The sequence below is a fragment of the Theropithecus gelada genome, chromosome 18 (genome assembly GCF_003255815.1).
Source record: "Theropithecus gelada isolate Dixy chromosome 18, Tgel_1.0, whole genome shotgun sequence".
NCBI lineage: Eukaryota > Metazoa > Chordata > Mammalia > Primates > Cercopithecidae > Theropithecus > Theropithecus gelada.
The window spans coordinates 25,964,894-25,985,518 of NC_037686.1; the positions used below are offsets into that span (position 1 = coordinate 25,964,894).

A 20,625-nucleotide genomic window follows, 5' to 3' on the forward strand; every position below is an offset into this window, starting at 1 on the left:
CTTTTAGAGTCCTCTGAACTTCAGCTGTACATTTAGGATGCCACAGGATTTTTGCAATTATAAAAAAGTACAAAGAAATTTAAGAATGTTAGGTTTTGGTCATGGGTTAATGTGGTGATGCTCTCACACTCCACAGTTTAAGTGAAGCTTAATCAAGTTATTAGTTAAGGCCAGACTGGGAGCAACTGTGACATCTACCCAAGGTTGTAAGTAGAATGAGTGCTTTGAAGACAATTAAACAATTCAGCAGTCAGAGTTTAGGTAATGTGCTGAATTAAGATTATTCCTCCTAATCTTGTTACTTTATAAAACACATTATTAAGAATTCTGTAATTTGGATGGTATGCACACATTATCTCCCCCAAGTGGCACATCTATACCTAAAGGCATAATCGTTCAGGTTATATACACATATAAAGTTTCATGTTCTAAGAGATCCCTTCTATTAAGCAGGTGGTTTCATTCTTATACATCAGTGGAATAGAGATAGTTTGCAACTAAGTCATACTGAACTGATTATTATTCTATCACCAGTTACTTGCTATGTGACCATTTTTGCAATTTAATCTGCATCTCAGTCATTCTGCTAGGTATTATTAATTTTATTCTTTTTTTTTTTTTTTTTTTTTTGAGACAGAGTCTCGCTCTGTCGCCCAGGCTGGAGTGCAGTGGCCGGATGTCAGCTCACTGCAAGCTCCGCCTCCCGGGTTCACGCCATTCTCCTGCCTCAGCCTCCCGAGTAGCTGGGACTACAGGCGCCCGCCACCTCGCCCGGCTAGTTTTTTGTATTTTTTAGTAGAGACGGGGTTTCACCGTGTTCGCCAGGGTGGTCTCGGTCTCCTGACCTCGTGATCCGCCCGTCTCGGCCTCCCAAACTGCTGGGATTACAGGCTTGAGCCACCGCGCCCGGCCAATTTTATTCTTACAAATGACAAAACTGAGGTTCAGTCAGAAAATTATAAATGAGGAAAATAATCTCCACATTATGCAGTAGTTTTTAGAAGTCCATGTGAAATGCACATAAAATCACTAGCATATTTTATAAGTACTTTTTATCTAACAGGAACTGTGCCAGGTTTAGAGATCTGAATATATCAGTATGGTCTCTGCCATCATATAGCTTACTTGACAAGTTGGTACAATGCCTAGCACATAGGTTATAACTTTATAATGTACACGGAAGTGCATTATTAAAAGTGGATTTAGTAAAGACAACCTTTTGTGAGCAATTCTGAAGCTCTAATACTATATAAACTTAAAATATTTTTCAAAAGCTTGGGTTAAACTCAGCTGGCAAAAAAAAAAAACTGATAAAGGAATGCCTAAAGTTTTACTTTTTCCTAATTTCTGTGAATATGCATATGTTTTGCTGCAGAAATACTGATATATTTGTATATGTGATGTCTTTCTAGGCCCCATTATGGGTGTTATGCAACAAACCTAGTATGTACTCTGTGATGTCCCAAAATTGAAAAGTTCTGAATTCCAAACCGTAGATAATGCAAGATTTCAGATAAACTGGTGAATGCAAACTAAAATAGTAGTTCAACTCTCCTTATTTCATTCCACATGGTTTTAATGGAAGTAATAAGGAAAGTTTCTTCCTCAATTAACCCTGGCCACCTGAGTTCATCCTGGGCAATCAGGGCACTCAATACTTTGTTTCCAATGACTGATCCAAGAAGGTGGACATATAATCCAAATAGGGCCAAGCAAAGTTCTTTCCTGGGAACTGAGACCTGGAGTTGGAGGATTGCTCTTGGGTTGTGGGTTTTAAGAATGGAGGCCTAGAACTGCTGGTGGCAACGTTTCCAAACAGGTAGCAAGAAGTTGTCCAAGATGTAAATCAATACACAAGAGAAGCATAATTAAGAAAAAGGAGAGCAGCAAACCCCTGACATTGGAGCCCGTGGATCCACTATATGTAAATTCTTGAACTTTGTAGTTGTTTGAGAAAATTCTCTTGACTAAAAGGGGTTTGAAAGTGTGTTTTAACAGAAGTGGAATATAAGCTAATTAAAATTTGTCTAGGCTTTGATTAGAAATATTTCATTTATGAATTAATGATCTGTGACTTGGCCTTATTTTTAGAATATTATTGGCCATTAATAATGATCTTTTATGAAAACATGGGGAATTAATAAGTCCTCTAGCTGAAGACTTAGAAACACAGTTTAGTTAATATCAGCTGACACCTCTGATCAAGACACAGGATCAACTAAATTATCAACTGAAATAACATGCTTTCATTTTAACTATACGATCCTTTATTTTAAATATATAAAATATATTTTGTATATCCTATATACACTGTATATATTCTGAAAGTTGAGTGTTATATATACTTACAATTACTGTACATTATGATGTAGTTTTCCTAATTATTTATTTGTGAAACTAAAAGTGTATACCAATTCCATTCATATAATTAATATCACTAGCTATTCCCACTAATTGCTAAATAGATTTAAATTTTTTTAATGTATCCTTTCTTGGCCTTTTGGTTAAGATCAAGTATAAATTTTTTAACATTTTAATAGTTTAAAAATAGTTAAAATTAAACGTTATATAACCATTTTCTTTTGTGAAAAAAACTCGCTAAAGATTTAAAATATATTATGCTACATTTTCAGTGAGTAGTAGTTTTTAAAATTAAAATACCAATTGCAAGATACTATGAAACTCGTATCACACAATAAAAATTATCTTATCTCTCAATTAATTTCTACCACAAAGAAGCACATTAGTAAATATCCATCCAGTCACTCAATCTTCCATTCAGTAATTTTAATTCAATTGAACTCAACATGAATTGGGCAACTTTCATGAGCAACTACTTGTATTATATAAGACATTGTGGGTGATACAGAGATGAACAAGTTAAGAAGCATAGTACTCAAGGAACATAATTTCTTCTTGAAGAGCTAAGGCCCATATATATAGATAACAGCAATATAAGACAAGATAAAACTACAAAAGATGTACCACAAAGTACAATTTGCACATAGAAGAAAGAGAGATTTGAGGCTGCTGTTAGCTAGCAGTGAGGATTAAACAGATAAAGACCTAGTTGATTTAGTCCTTCAAGTAGCTCAACAGATTGAGACAGTGCGGGTTTCCCAGGAAAAGGAACTGTGAAATTCAGTTTCAGATTAAATTGCATTTTATCATGTTTCTCACATGCAACAGGTACCATACTAGGCGTACCAGGTACTGTCCTAGGAGTTTTTACATTTGTTATTTCGAGTGCTTTTGGTTTTCATCTTTAGGATAAGAGCTATTATTTCCATTTTTCTTTTCCAGGGTGAGACCACAGCTCGGAGATAGAAAATCCACAAGCAGCAACTGGAAAAGCACAGACAAGAACCAAGGTTCACTGACTACCAAATCCAGGTGTTTTTCTTCAGACGCTCACCAATGCTGCCAATTTTTTTTTTTATTATTTCCTTTTGGATTCAGTTTCCTTCTTCTTGGATTATAGAAGCATTCCTCTGGAATCAGTCAGGTTGTATGAGTAGTAGCCTCAGAAATTATCTTAAGTATTTCTTTCCCCCTCACTCTGAAAGTAGAGCTGAGCTGTGCATTGATTTGTGAATTACAAGTAGTTTCTCTTGAAGACTTTTTTTCTTAGTACTTTGAAGAAATTGTTCAGGCTGGTTTTCAGTTGTAGATAATGTGTTGTTTCCTTCTGGTACATTTAAGAATTTATTTGCTTTTCTGTGGTTTTATTATAATATCCATAGGTATGAGGTTTTTTTTATTATTTATACTGTTGAGAACTAATCTACTTATCTGTTATGAGGACTGAGGTCCAATCAATTCTGAAAAATTCTTCATCATTATCTTTTTCAATTTGTCTCTTTATTCTAATTTCTCCTCTGGAATGCCTGTTAAATCTGTCTTTATCATTCTCTTCTCCACCTTAATTTATTTTTCATATTTAACTTCTCTTTTTTTCCCGTGGGTAACTTGCATACTTCTGTGTTCCACTTTACTTTCTCCTTGGCTGAATATTATATTCTACTTAACCCATTTAGTAAAAGGTTTTAATTTCAATGCTTATAATGTCTGTCATGTTTATTCCTGAAAGTTGTATTAGGATATTTCTTAATTCCCCTTTCATAGAGAGGAAAATAGAGGACGAGCCTTTCTTGAGCCCAGCTTTACAAACATTTCTCAGTTTATGTGCCTATCTAGTTACAAACTAAAATGCGTGTATCCTGAACCTGGGTGGACATTCATACCCCAGCCCTAATCTGTCTGGGTCTACATTTACTTTTTCTATCTTTCTAAGTTGTTAACCAATCCAAAGGGCTTACAATTCTTGCTAAGAGTTTCCTATTCATTTCAGGTACCTGGAAATTTCCTTTTCTTTCTTTTGAGCTTAACTGAATATTTTTAAAATTGTTATGTTTTATTCAGGGTTTGTATATGTTTGTGGTGGGAAGCTGGGTGGCATGTGTGTATGCGAAGAGAACATACCCCATGAGGCTCAGGTCAACATCTTGCTTAAAGCAATAGATGCAGTGATAAGTAGCTTTGAAAAATACATTGGCTATATTCTTTACAACCCAGTTATTCTTCAATTTTAATGCATTTAGTAAAAAATGAGCAAAGGGTGCCCATAATCCCTGAGTCATAAAAAATTAGTGAACCAAGAGACAACCCATTGAAAGAAGGAGCAGCAGTCTCAAATGATGAACTACGGTGTGAAAGGAAATAATTTGAACATACTAGAAGAATAGGTAGACAGGCACCATATTATATGCTATACATATACATACATGATCACATATAATACCCCAGTATCCCTATCCTTTAGAAGAGACTCAGAAACACTACGCTTGTACAGGAATTGAACTAAGCAAGGAATTGAAGCTAGGTCTCTCGGTTTCAAAAGGTCGTATGCTAAAACATTATAGAAAGAAATATGAAATTTGTTCTAACATGACAGAGTTTCACACTTATCAAAGGCAAAATTGAGGAAGACTGCTCTAGGGGCAAAGGTAGATTTATCATGAAGTCAATAAAGTGAGGCACAGGATGCCTCGACTGGATGAGCCTCTTGAGTGCTGGAGTTCCTGGATGTTGTAAGCATTCTGGATAGGAAGGGAAAGCCACTTTAAAATCCGGAAGCATTTATATGTAAGTATGTCTGAAAATTGTCTAACAAGATGTTAGAAGAAAAGTGTTTTAATCTTCAAGATTTCAGTGGTTTCTAAAATTTTTTGTGTATTATAATTTTAAACTGCAAATACACATTCATTTTATCTACCTATTTTTTTGCTCATAATTGTGTATTACTTTTCTTTTCAAAAAGAGCTCAAGTCATGTAATCTTCAGGTTTTGCAAACCCTATTTCTGCCTCTGCCTAGGCATAGTGTGTGTGAAGATTGTAAGAGGAAAGTAGGGAGTTGAGTTAGAAGGATTATGCAAGAGTATAGATATGAGGTGTGAAAAACTAGAACTAAAATAATAGCACATAAAAGCAGAAACTGTAATATTTATTTGGGAAACAGTAAAGGAGGAATAAGCAGAATTCATTAAGTGGTAGGATACAAGACACAAAAGTAGTCAAATCTCATCCTACACTTTTGAGCAATGGTAAAAATAACAATATGGTGCTATTAACAGTAGGCAAGTCAAGAGGAATTTACTGGTGGCTTGATAAGTGAGCTGGAATATCAGTGGAGAAGATAGGTGCTGGAGAATATAAAGAGTTCAGTGTAATATAATTATTGCCCTAGTGTCTGGCTGACATTTGGAAGGAAATACCAAAGATTTGTATATTTTGGGTATTGTGCTTTGAGAATAGGATACTGTACACAGGGCAGACATTTGCAATTGTGGTTAGGGTGATATACAGTACGTGGCTGAACACAGAACTGTTGGAACTGCCCAAAAGCAGCTAAGAGTAAATAAGGAGGAAGAGAAACAGCAAGCTTCAAGAAAATGAGCATACTTTAGTTGAATATGCAATCTTTGAGTTTTGTGCAAAGGTGGTCATGTGATCTTTATAAGAACTAATTGAGTAGAGTCATCCTTTGGTATCTCTGTAGGACTGGCTCTAGCACCTCTGAGGATGCTCAAGTCCATTACATAAAATGGCATAGTATTTGCCTATTACCCAGGCACACTGTCCCGTATACTTTAAATTATGTCTAGCTTACTTATAAATCTTAATACAATGCAAATGACATGTAAATAGCTATTATACTGTATTGTCTAAGGAAGGATGACAAGTAAAAAATGTCTATACATGTTCAATACAGGCACAATCCCCTTATTTTTTTGCCATATATTTTTCAAACAGTTGATTGAATCCACAGATGTAGACTCTGCAGATCTGTAGAGCTGACTACACAGTGGTGAGAACCACAGTCTGAATAATCTGAATGTGAAGGAGTACTGCAGGATTTGGTGGTAATAGGTATAATCTGCGAGTATAAAATGCTCTTTTGAGAAACCTGACAAAGAAAGATGAACTCAGATTGTAGAAGAAGAATAAGAGATGTAACTTTTTTTTGGTATCTGAGAACTTTTTTATTTTTATTTTTTTTATTTTTATTTTTTGGAGAAAGGGATTAAATGTTCCTCTCACTGAAAAGGGAAAACTGAACATATAAAAGAGTAGGGGTGGTTGATGGAGCAATGTTCTGAAGAAGGCAGAATTATATGGGGGCAGAGATGCAAGGTTTATTTATCCAGGGCAAATAAGAACAAGAGTTTTCCTCTGTAAAGTCACCAGAGAATACGTGAGTGAGAACATTTAGAAAGTTTTGAAATTTTTAATATTGCTTTTTCAGGCTCTTGGAGTGATGACTGAGATCAAGGTATATTCATGCTAATAAAGACTGAGGTGAAAGAGAGATCCAGGTCCCTGAAGTGGAAAAGGTAAAAGAACTGTGAATCAACTTAGATATCAGAATTAATAAGGAGGATATTATAGGATGCAATTAAAAATAGATATTATAAATAAAGATCTTAGAGAATGTGAATGTAACCTGGGGGATGGTAAATGACAACTATAAGAAAGAGGGCAAGAGTTAGTACAAAGAGCAAGTGGAAAATTCAAACAAAATGTGTTTGCTAATTAGCATCAATTAAGTTAATTGGTGACAAAGAGAGAGAGACACATAGTTATACTCATGTGGTACGAAGAATTAATAGCTACACAGGTATTATAAAGTTTTTATCAAGATCTTATATGAAAGGCTAGGTATATTTTTGATATAATTTTTAGTTTAAAGAATCACTTAATTCATTTTTACAATATCTCTATTTGTTAAAAAGTTAATAGCAAGTGTCACTGTAGCTATTCCAATACTTATGATATCAGGGAAACTATGTATTGAAAACAACATCTGGTACCTCTCCTGTGAGCTGTGTTAGACAAATAGAAGCAAATGATCGAAAAGTTAAATGCTCTAAAAAAATATATTATTTCCTAAACATGAAAGGCTTGCTTTCTGGTGTTTTCATACTTAGATTATTTATGTATTTGTTTCTCAATGTGTATCTCCTTTTTCCATTAAAAAATATCAAATCCACCAAGGAAAGCTGTCTGCACCAAGATAAATTAAACAGAAAGAAAATGGAGAGAGTTTGGCTCTGAACTCCCTGGCAGTAAGGCACAAAAGTGAATATATTAAGGTTCATAGACCCGCTGTTGAGAGCAGGTGAAAGCATTCTATTTCCTAAGGAGAAACTATTATTATTATTATTATTATTATTATTATTATTATTGCATTAAATTCTAGAAGAAACTTCTGAAATCAAGTTTTCTGTCATGGACATTTAGCAGCCTAGTAAACAATGACCTTGACAATACAAAAACTTGCATGAGATTTATGTCTACGAGGGAAAAGAGTCAGTTGCATAATATTGAAGGCAATTAACTAGGTAATTTTTTGATAGATTGAGATTATTAAATTTAAATATCTAGGCTATTTGGTTTAACTTGGTACAGTGGCAAAACTTGGGATACAAGAGGAGCAAAGCGCTAAAAGTCTCCTATGTCTTCCCTAAATATTGTCATTTGAGTTTTACAGAAATACATGTATGTGTCTTGGTGAAAAAGTCTCATAATGCAAATTCAAGAAACAAAAAAGAGAAATCATGTCACCTATTCGAGATGATACTCAGTATGGGCCAACCCTACCTTGTTCATAAAGCTGTGCTTTTTATGGCCTTTTCTATCACTGTGAATTTAAGATCAGGACACCTTCTGGAACAATAAATATTCTTCAGAGAAATTGCTGAATTTGAGCATCAAAACCACACAATAGACTCAATAACAACTTGATATATTTATCTACCTATTAATTTAATGGTTACTTAACTCACTGGGTTTTTAAAATCTAATGAAAATGAAGACAGTATTTACTGATCAAACATTAGATTTATTAGATTTATTTTTCATAAAGAATGGCCTTTTATGTCCAACTCTGGAGATGTTATGATTTGAGATAATTGGTACAGACATACTCTGAAACCTCTCTTCTGTACACCAATTCTACCCGATCACACCTAATTAGATTCACAGATCACAAACACTAACAGCCTAGGCTTTTATGGCACCTTCTCAGATAAGATGAGAAAAAAAATGGTTTCACAAAGTTTTGAAACTGTTCACATACATAAGAAATAAGAAAATGGGAAAGGCATACATTGTAAATGTGTGCATTATTTCTAGATGTAACAAGTAGAGCAAAGTGAAATAGAATAAAGTTTAAAAATCATTGATTTCTAATCTCTATCCTGTCAAGTAATCTAATGTCAACATAATCTCATCTGTCTATAATGTCTACCTGAATATGAAAACTCTGGTACCATCCACCAGCACACAAATAAACATATCCAGTACAACAAATCCTTATATTTCACCTAAGCATTTTCATTCTCTGCTCTTTGCTTTCAAAGCCTGCAATTTGTTAACCATTGATATGAAAACGGTATTCCTTAGGTGGATCCATCTCTTTCCTTTTGATTTAGAGAATGCCATTCTTACATGCCATCTCAAGCAGTGACTGGTGCTTCAGTTCACAACTTAAATAACCTCATGCCCACTTTAGTAGTGACAGAAAGAAAACAAATATGAATGAGATGCTGGTTCTCACTGGTGTTTACTCATATCACCTTCATTTTCTGTGACATGGTACCACGTGGTTCTGTGAGCACTGCACTCACAAGATATTCCTCATTAAATAAACAAAGGGAATAAATACTTCAGGAAGATGAAAAGGAAAAGGGGAAAAAACAAACGAGCAAACAAAAACCCCTTGGACCTGACATTATGGAAAAAAAATAAAAAAAGACACTAAGATGGAAAAAAAATAGTGTCATGGTTTACATGTGGGATTTTGATGGAGTCTAGGGCTGTGTTTTAATTCAAAACTCACCATCTCAAAACCACTTCTTTTCATCCGCCTGCAGGACTTGAGGTAAGTACGTATACGTTTTCTGGCACGCTCTTGATACTCAGGGAATTGTCGCCTGCATGAGTCAATGATAGCCTGGATCTTTTCTTTGGGCTGCTTAGAGATTGGGACCATTCGGTCCAAGTTTTCATCTACAAACAGCCTGACAAACATCTGTTGGCAAGAGGGAGACAGAGGAGAAGGGTTTGGAGGGCTGCTCTCTTCTGTTCCTAGCTTCCTGTCTTGATTACCGATAGGAAAATACTGTTTTCTGGTTTATGCACTGGAGAACTTTGCAATGGAAAGCCAGAAATTTTAAGCAAACACTCTTTAAAGACTTTCTAAATGGTTGGATTAAAAAATAGAGAGAGAAAAAGAGAGAGAAAGGCAGACAGACAGACAAACATACAGAAAAGAATAGACTATCGTGTAGAAAAAAATCAGGAAATAACAGTAGACTGTGACAATTGAGCACCCCATTACATTCTCTATTAATGATGAATACGACTGTTACATTGCTACACTGCACAGTGGACTAATCTCTGAAATCAAACAACTGACTCTTTTGTCATGCATAATTAGATAAGCTAGGAAAGCAAAAGAAATAACAGATGACGGGCGTACTCTTCCGAGGACTAAGCTGAGGCCCCCTCCATCCACTAGGTAAACATGCATACTCACACAACACAACTCCAGTTTTCAGCTCACATTTGGCTTTAAAATTCTAAACAAAACACAGCAATTCTGGTGTCTGGTTGGCAAAGAGTGTTTCATGTACTTTTTAAATCCTTCTGTAAATTAAACAAACATGTCTCTAAAATATCCACATTTACCAACAAGCAACAACATGAAAGTGAAGTGGTAAAAATTAAACCACACTTGGAGTGTGGCAGGACTCACATTAAAAGCTTTCAGTCGCTCGGCTTCAACGCCGTCTGTCTCATTAACTTTCTCGGAATCGTCATGGTCCTCGTGGTCATCTTCGTCCTCATCTCCCCTGTTTAGTGAGAGGTCCTCAGCTCCTCGGTCCACACTCTCATTTTTGCCAGAGTCATAGCTGGAGTAACTATGTGCAGGAGACTGAAAAGAGAAGGTGAAATAATTGCTTTTAAATTCACTGCACAAGCTTATAATTTGATGTCTCATCTTTAATTTCAACTGTTTCTCAAAAACCTTGTTTATGAGTTGATAACTCTAGAGCTGTTGTGATTTTAGTTTAAATCAAAATTAATTCAAATTAAATTAAAATTTCATTTCCTTGGTCACGTCACACTAGTTACATTGCAATTGCCCGTTAGCTGCATGGAACATCTCCATCACTGCAGAAAGTTTTATTGAACTTAGCTGTTCAAGAGCAATTACTGTTTCCTCTCAATATTCATATTCCAAATAAAAAAGCAATGTGTAATTGATTTTGCAAGAGAATCATTGTGTCACATATTCTTAGAACTTAATATGACCTCAGAGTTTTGTCAGTATTCATATTAGTATTACACTTTATATAATATTGTATTATATCATATCAATATTATACTAACTTTATTTGTATTCTTTAAACAGGTATGGTAACTGAGGGATGTTTAATTAACATCCCCAGCAAGAGCTATACAAAATATTATTAACTATTAGTTGTTAGTTAACATGCTTTGAAATAAATGTATACATTGTCTGTGAGTCTTAAGAGGGCATCTCATTTTGGTTTAGAAAATAGGAATCAGGTTTCTTCCTAATCCTCTGTGAAGTTTAATGTTTCTGGATTCTAACACTATTCAAAAGACAAAATAAATTTAAAGCAAGAACAGTTAAATAATAGTGACACATATTTCCATGTAAAAACCATTAAACATCTGAAAACTTGAAAATGTTTAACTGTTCATTTTCACATGTAAACAGCTGATAGCCTTCTTAGAGCCTCTGCTGTCAGAATACAATGCGTAAGTATATCTACATGTTAATGGGGCTGTTTAAAATAAATAAACTGGCTTTGATCACTTTTCATTTTGGGATTACACCTATTCCAAATATTTTCTCTTGGGACCCTCTAGGATTATTCCAGAGTAAGTTTGGAAGAGTGACCTGGAAATAAAGAAAATCCAAGTATATGGTGTGATAACGAGCTTGATTCAGCCATGTATAGCATAACAATAAACTATTTTATATACTCTTTGAGACCATAACATTGACCAATCTTCTTAGAATACTCTAGGTACTTTTGATAAAATACTAAACTAAGATGTAATCAGATTTAAAAAGGAGTATCCTCTATTTTTGTTTCATGATATAAAAGATATTTTGTGAGACATCAAATACAATAAAGCAAATAATGAAGCAAGTGAGAGGTAAAGAGAAGAAGTTAGTACTTAGAACAACTGTATGCCTAGTCAGTTGGTTCCCTTAAGCTTCATAGCAACCTGGTGAGAAAGGATTATCCTCCAGATTCTACAGATAAGGAAACAGCTGCAGAAAGTCTAAACAACCTCCTCTTATCTGAAGAATAAGACTATATAACTACTATGTGAACCTAGGTCTGCCTAAGAGCTAAGAGTGATCAAATAAGATTTTCTTCTCAATATGAAGTTTTTCTAAGAGTGTGTGTGTGTGTATGCACATGTGTGTATAATTGAAAGAACATAAAATATGTATTGGTTTATGTACATGTTAATAGTTAAAGTATTTTATAAGTGATTTCCCCTAAAACTGTTACTCCACCTAAACGAATTGGATATATTATTTACATTTTCTTCAGAACAGTAAGCTGCAATTTATAAATCTTGAGTAAGAAGAATTATCACTTGCTGTAAAATTTCTACATATAATAGAATCTATTTAAATAATTTAGTAGTGCTTCATACACAGTTTTACTTATTTGTTTTGCTGGATAAAGTAGAATAAAGATATACTATTGCAATCAAATGTAGATAATTACATTTTCTTAAATACAAACCATCCATAGAAGGAAATAGTGACAAGCTCTCTTTTTTCAACTTAGGACTAAACATTCTGGAATAAATATATTTATTTTAGGAAAAATATATATTTAAGAGAATAAACTCTTAATAAAAACAGCAATAATATACAACTTTTAAGACCAACATGGTTAGTAGTAATTTCTAAAAACTCCTGCTCCAACTCCAAGTATCTATCTCAAAGTCAATCATTTCTTCCCTCAGCAAACCTTTATTTACATTGAGTGTCACTACACACTTGGTGTTGTGCCAAGATACTCTGCCACAGAGCAATTTTCATTCAACAAATTATTTATGGGCATTTATTATGCATCAGGCACTATTCTAAGCTGTTTAAATATATGACTCATTTACAATGAACTGGTTAAGTGACTTTCCCAATGTCACATAGCTAGCAAGTGAAAAAGGATCTGAACCCATGCAGTTTAGCTCTGAGTTCATCATCTTAACACTATTCTATGCTGTCTCTATAGGATGACTACTTATGAGGTTATTGTTATAATATCAGTAGAAATCAATTCCTAAGGCACTGTATTTCTTGACACCAACTTTTAAAATAGAGATACCTCTGTGACAAGACATATTAGACCCATTTCATTATTTAACATCTAACTATGAATTTCCCTGTGCCAATCTGATAGAATACATGCATTTCATATGGGCTGGAGCCTATTTAATAATGTTTTATATTCATGAAGTGTCTTAAAATTTACATGGAGCTTTAATCTCAACATAACTTCACAGAAGAACTAGTATTAATATATTAATATATTTATATTATAAATGATTTCAAATATATACATAACAATAATAAATGATATTAATATACCTGATGGTTAGTTTTATGTGTCAATTTGACAGGATGACACGGTGTCCAGGTATTTGGCTATCCATTATTTCCAGGGGTGTCTGTGAGCATATTTCTGGATGAGATTGGCACTGGAAGTGGTGGAATCACTAAAACAGATGGTTCTTCACAGTGTGTGTATAGCGGGGGTGAGGGGAGGGCATAAGGGCATAATCCAGTGCCTTGAGGGCCTGAATAGAATGCAAAGCAGAGGGAAGAAACATTTGCCTATTCTGCCTGACTGCTGAGCTGAGAGACTTACTGGGAATTCTTTGTCCCCTGGTTCTTAGGGCTTCAAACTTGAACTGAAATCTACCACTGGCTATCCTGGATATTCAGCTTGCAGATAGCAGATGATGGCACTTCTCAGCCTCCATAATCTCATGAGTCAATACTTTATTCTATATATTATATATCTTATTGATTCTGTTTCTCTGGAGAACACTGAGTAGTAATTATATTATTCACATTATAAATGACTTCATTAAGGCTCAGTTAATTTAACTTGATCAGATAACCTCAGACACTGAGAAAAGTGATAGAGAAGTTAAGTAGAGGCCATCCATTCATCACTGGGCTGGTAACACTACACAGGATTTCAGCATTGGGGGATCATGGGAGTTAGCAAAAGAAATGAAAATGTTGAGTTTCGGAACCTCAGTGGATTGCCAAAGTAGGAGAAAGGCAAGTGTGTAAAGGAAGATGAATGCCAATCCAGACAATTTTCATTAACTTCTATAACTGTGTCCAAAACCAACCATGGGGCCTGTTGTGGTATCTCCTACTTGTTTGCTGGCCCAGCACCTTTTTTCTTTCAGAAATGGCCCCTTGCTCTCCCAGGTAAAACTGCCAATCCCTTGGGTATCAACCTTCCCTATGCTAGGGATGCATCTTTGCCTCTAGGTGAGATGGCTGGCCTGAGTCTGAAATCAAGCTGAATCCAGCAGAGCTAAGAAGCACAGAGTCGTGATAGCATCATTTGTGCATCTAGGTCTCACTAACACTGAAATTAAGCCCCGGATCCTTAAGTTGTATAATACTATACATCCTCCACCCACCCACATGCTTTTAAATTTTGCTTAAATTTGAGTTTCAGTCACCTGAGATTGAATCTGGAGTGGCACAGCAACCAATCATTAGAAGCCAGATTAACAATATAGATTTCACACATGATCATCCAAATACATAGATGGCCCCAGCCAAATGAATAATACTATCTTTGTAAGCAGCAGCAGATATTCTCAAATCTACCAACAAAGTAAAATGATAGTGAATGACCTTTATGAAGGGAAATTTTAAATTGACAGTGTTTAAAATTGCTTCCATGCCATGGTAACAAATGTGTAGCATGCTTTAAGGATCACACCAACATATTATAACTATATAATCAGTGGAGAAATAATAAAACTAGAACAGATCTCTGACATTAACAGTAAAGTTAATTTTAAAAATCAGCATAATATCTTTACAGTTCACATCATTAACAAGGTGGAATTACCTAATAAAATATTTTAAGGAAAATATTCCATAGGTTTGACAAGCCTATCTTTTTAAATCTAAAATGTAATAAGCATAATATATTTTTGAATGGCAACATGAAATATTTAAAAATGTTACAATACCCTTATTTGAATGCAAATATTCTGGGCTAATTCTTTCAATGCAGGTGTTTGATGGACACAGAACCACTTGAAACAGTGAAAAATGTATAGCCTTATTTACTCAAGTTTTAAAGAACGTGCAATCTTGCAGATCTGAAAATATTCAGGATCTAAATCTCAAGGATGATTGATGTTATTTTGCTTTACAAAACAAACTGAAATTTTCATAACCGAATTCTGCTTTTCAGCTGGATTATCGTTTAGGACCTACTGTTTAAGGCCAAATTAAGTTCAATTTCCAGCTTCCACCCTAGTCCACTTCAATCTTTCCCTAAACTGTGAAGCCAAGTTACTTAATTTGACACAGATTTAAACACTACCATTGCTCTCTACTTTCCATATTAATTTGCATTTTTCTTCAAACTAGTCTGAGATAAGAACCAACACATATTCCTCACATAATCCAAGACATGAGCTTTACAGATTGCCATTCAAGACTGCCTATAATTTCTCTTTTTTCTATAAAACGATTTGGTTTTTATAAATGGCAGAATGTGAGTATTGGAATGGTATCATAGGCTCAGAGAATACAAATTACTATCGGTCTCCAAATAACACATATAAAATATGGCAGCCATTTGCCCCATAAACCTACCTTGCCTTAATAAGAACTTTGGATGACCATAGCCTAGGAAACCTTCATTTCAGGTGCAATTGTTTTCTTATTTCAAGTATAAATCTAAAAAATTCCAAACCAGCACTAAAAAAAAGATCCAAAGTTACTAAAGAACCCCAATTTAGGTCCTATAGAAGATGGATACATGCTTATCCTCAAAACGCAGGTGTTGGCTTATGGGGATAAGGGTAGATTTTTGCCTTAGCTACATACTCTGCTTATTCCTTCCATGACAAAATATGGCTCTCCTTAGCAAAGAGCCTTCTGAAAATACATTTGCACTTTCCTTTTCTCAAATTTTCCCATCCCAATAGAACTGCCAGCTTTAGGCCTTGAAAATTCCCACTTGGAGGAAACTTAATCTGTTTGCTTATCTGTAGTCAGAGCCTAGAATGGCTCAGATGGCAACACCACAGCGCTTGGTGTTAGACACAGCTGGGATTGGGAGCTGTGTCTGATATTTGCAGCCAGTGGAAAAAAGGGAACCTGTGTTTCCTCATTATGTCCTAAATGAGGGAAGAACACATGAATTCAGTGTCAGGCATCCATGCTTTCATGTGCTTTGCATATCTATGTCACAGCACTGATTGTAAGATATTATGTAAATGAGTTTATATTTTCATATTCCATAGAGTCTGAGAGTTACTTGAGGGGAGGGTCATATAGGCACCATGTCTCTTCCATCTTTATAACATTGCACAATGCCAAACACATAGTAGAAATAAAGTAAATGTTTTCTGAGTGAGTGACTGATTACACTTTTGAGTTACACTGAAGATGATTTAACTTTTTAAATTGCAATTTTAAAAACTATCTTATATTTCCTTTAAAAAAATCAGCTATTCATCAGTGAGTTTACAAGCAATGTCAGTATCATTACAAGTGTAATGATGTAGCACTGCGTGCCTTCTAATATGATATGAAATGAAGCACATGGCACTACTCAAGAAGTAAACTCACCATCAGGAAAGAAAGAAAGAAAGAAAAGAAAAAAAGAAAGAAAGAAAGAGAGAGAGAGAGAAAGAAAGAAAGAAAGAAAGAAAGAAAGAAAGAAAGAAAGAAAGAAAGAGAAAGAAAAGAAAAGAAAGAAAGAAAAGAAAGAAGGAAGGAAGGAAGGAAGGAAGGGAGGAAAGGAAGGAAGGAAGGAAGAAAGGAGAGAGAAAGAGAGAAAGAAAGAAAAGAAAGGGAAGAAAGAAAGGAAAGAAAGAAAAGATAGGACAGAAAAGACAGAAAGACAGAAAAGATAGAAAAGAAAGAAAAAGAAAGAAGAGAAGAGAAAAGAGAAGAGAAGAGAAGGGAAGAGAAAAAGACAGGAAGGAAGGAAGGAAGGAAAAGAAAGAGTGAGAAGCAATTGAACCCAAACTTCAATCTAGAAACAGTGGTTCCCAAAATGCATTGGTTGCAGGATCGGCATCTCCTGGAAACCTCCTAGAAATGCAAAGGCTCGGCTCCCTCCCAAGACCAACTGAATCAGACACTTTGGATGTAGGCCCAGCAATCTGTGTTTTAACATGACTTCCATGAGATTCTGAGGCACAGTCAAGCTTGACAAACATTTGTCTGGAGCTAAATTCCATTTGTGAGAAAAATGGCAGAGAGAGAAGTTAAATCACACCAGAGAAAGCACACAGGCAAATTCAAAATATGAGACATTGGGCAGGGCAATTGACCTTGGTCCTGCAACAACTTACTGATACAGAAATAAGATATATTAAAGGAGATTTAAGAGATATAATCAAACAAAATTTGTAACCCTTGCTTGTATTATGATTCAAAAAACACCCAAAGCAAGAGACATTTTTTGAGAAAAGTGAAAATATTCTATTATAGATGAGGATAATAGATAATAACATGGATTTATTAATTTTTGCCAGATGTAGTACCTTAACATTTGGTTAAGTAAATCTTTATGTAAGAAAATATCCACATTTGTTAGAGATACAAGTTGAGATATGAAGAGATGACATGACAAGAATGCTTGGGATATGCTTTAAAATACTCGAGAAGGTCAGGTTATGTCTATAATCCCAGAACACTGGGAAGTCAAAGCGGGAGGACTGCTTGAGGCTAGGAGTTTAAGACAAGCCTGGGCAACATAGTGAGACCTCCATCCCTAAAAAACCAAACAAACAAACCAAAAACCAAAAACAATTATACAAGCATGGTGGCATGCACCCATAGAAGTATACTGGGGAGGGTTAGGCAGGAGTATTTCTTGAGCCCACGAATCCCAGGCTGCTGTGAGCTATGATCCTGCCACTGAACTCCAGCCTGGGCAACAAAGCAATACCTCGTGATATGGTTTGGCTGTGTTCCCACCCAAATTTCATCTTGAATTATGGTTCCTATAATCCGCATGTATCATGGGACAGACCCAGTGGGAGGCAGTTTAACCACGGGGGCGGTTATCCTTATGCTGTTCTTGTGATAGTCAGTGAGTTTTCATGAGATCTGATGGCTTCATAAGAGGCTTTTACCCTTTTGCTCAGCACTTCTCCTTACTGCTGCCATGTGAAGAAGGATGTGTTTTCTTCCACCTCCACCACGATTGTAAGTTTCCTGAAGCCTCCCCAGCAATGCTGAACTCTGAGTCAATTAAACTTCTTTCCTTTATGAATTACCCAGTTTCCGGTATGTCTTTATTAGCAGCATAAGAATGGACTAATACTCCCTGTCTCTTAAGAAAATTTAAAATACTACAGAAAAAAAGTTAAAATGTTAAAAAATATGAGAAAGTCTTAAACACTGTTCTGTTTAGGTGATGAGTAATACTGGTTCATTGTATTCTCTATTTTAAAATATATTTTATATTTTCAAAATAAAATTTAAGTTTATAAATGTTGTGATTGGTTTGATATCCCCTCTGTTTTTACTATTTCTATCATTACATTAATTTATTCAACAACATTTAAGAAGCACTACTTCATGTTTAGAGCATTGTTTTAGGTTCACATGATTGGATGAATCCACATTTTGTAAAGCCTGAAAGTTATAAAATTTAGAGAGGGGGCTGTTTTGAAACATTAGATTAAAAAGTTATTATTTACTTAAGATGAGGAAAATTACCACAAAATACAGAAATTTTTAAAGCTTCTAAATATATAAAATACCTCAAAATAATAACAGCCATCTATGACAGGCCCACAGCAAAAATTATATTGACTAGGAAAAAGCTGGAAGCATTTCCATTAAGAACTGGAACAAGATAAGATTACTCACTCTCATCACTCCAGTTCCACATAGTACTGGAGTCCTAGCCAGAGCAATCAGACAAGAGAAAGAAATAAAAGCCATCAAAATAGAAAAGGAAGTCAAATCATCTCTCTTTGCAGATGATATTATTCTATATTTTGAAAACCTTAAAGTCTCCAGCAAAGGGATCCTAGAACTGATAAACCACTGCAGTGAAGTTTTATGATACAAAATCAACATATAAAAATCAGTAGCACTTCTATACACCAAGAATGTTCAAGCTGAGAATCAAATCAACAATGCAAACACCAATAATGTTTAAGCTGAGAGCCAAATCAAGAACGCAATCTCATTTACAATAGCCACACAAAAAAATGAAATACTCTAGAATACATATAACCAATGAGGTAAAAGACCTCTACAAAGAGAATACTACTTAAATAAATCAGGGATGACATAAGAAAATGGAAAAATATCCCATGTTCATGGATTGGAAGAATGAATCTCATTAAAATGACCATACTTCCCAAAACAAAATACAGAGTCAATGCTATTCCTATCAACTATCAATGACATTTTTCACAGAATTACATAAATCTATTCTAAAATTCATATGGAATTTAAAAAAGCTCAAATAACCAAAGCAATTCTAAGCAAAAAACAAAGCCAGAGGCATCATACTACCTGACTTCAAGCTATACTACAAGGATACAGTAACAAAAGCAGCATGAAACTGGTACAGAAACAGACACGTGGACCAATGGAACAGAATAGAGAGCATAGAAATAATGCTACAACCATCTGATCTTCAACAAAATGACAAACACAAGCAATAGGGAAAAGATATCCTATTCAATAAATGGTACTGGGATAACCGGCTATCCATATGCAGGAGAATGAAACTGGACCCCTATCTACTACCATATACACAAATTAACTCAAGGTGGATTAAATGTAAGATCTCAAACTATAAAAATGCTAGGAGATATTATTGTGGACATCATCTTTGGCAAGTAATTTATCACTAAGTCCCTAAAAGCAATTGTAACAAAAACAAAAATTAACAAGTGGGACCCAAGTAAATGAAAGAGCTTCTGTGTGGCAAAAGAAATTAGCAGAGTAAACAGACAGTCTACACAATAGGAGAAAACGTTCATAAACTATTCATCCAACAAAGTTCTAACATCCAGAGTCTATAAGTAACTTAAACAATTCAACCAACAAAAAACAAATAACCCCACTAAAAAGTGGGAAAAGGACATTAATAGACATTTCTCTAAATAAGACTTACAAGTGGCTAACAAACATGAAAAAATGTTCATCGTAATTAATTATTAGCGAAATGCAAATCAAAACCACAATGAGATACCATCTCACTCAAATCAGAACGGCTATTATTACAAAGTCAAAAAATAAGCTGGGCACGGTGGCTCATGCCTATAATTCTAGCACTTTGGGAGGCCGAGGTGGGCTGATCACGAGCTCAGGAGTTTGAGACCAACCTGGCCAATATGGTGAAACCCTGTCTCTACTAAAAATACAAAAATTAGTTGGGCATGGTGGCGGGCGCCTATAGTCCCAGCTACTTGGGAGGCTGAGGCAGAAGAATCGCTTGAACCTGAAGGCGGAGGTTGCACTGAGCCGAGACTGTGCCACTGCACTCCATCCTGGGTGACAGAGCAAGACTCCATCTCAAAAAATAAATAAATAAATAAAAATAAAAATAAAAAAATTAACGGATCCTGACGAGACAGTAGAGAAAAAAGAATGCTTACACACTGTTGATAGGAATGTAAATTAGTTCAGCCACTGTGGAAAGCAGTTTGGTGATTTCTCAAAGAACTTAAAACAGAACTACCATTTGACCCAGTAATCCCATTGCTGCATACATACCCAAGGGAAACCAAATCATTTTACCAAAAAG

At 35.0% G+C, this 20,625-nt stretch overlaps 1 protein-coding gene across 13 annotated transcripts in view; it reads right to left on the bottom strand.

The window, feature by feature from the left end:
• NOL4 (nucleolar protein 4) overlaps positions 1-20,625 on the bottom strand; it is a 394,115-nt gene that overhangs the window by 92,773 nt on the left and 280,717 nt on the right. For 7 of the 13 annotated variants that reach the window (XM_025365628.1, XM_025365637.1, XM_025365632.1 and 4 more), the window contains 2 exons: positions 10,320-10,499; positions 9,402-9,593 (listed from right to left, as the gene is read on the bottom strand). In XM_025365628.1, coding sequence (XP_025221413.1) covers positions 9,402-9,593; positions 10,320-10,499 — 372 coding nt within the window. The remainder of the gene's footprint in view (positions 1-9,401; positions 9,594-10,319; positions 10,500-20,625) is intronic. The other 6 variants (XM_025365636.1, XM_025365631.1, XM_025365629.1 and 3 more) reach the window with 1 other exon arrangement.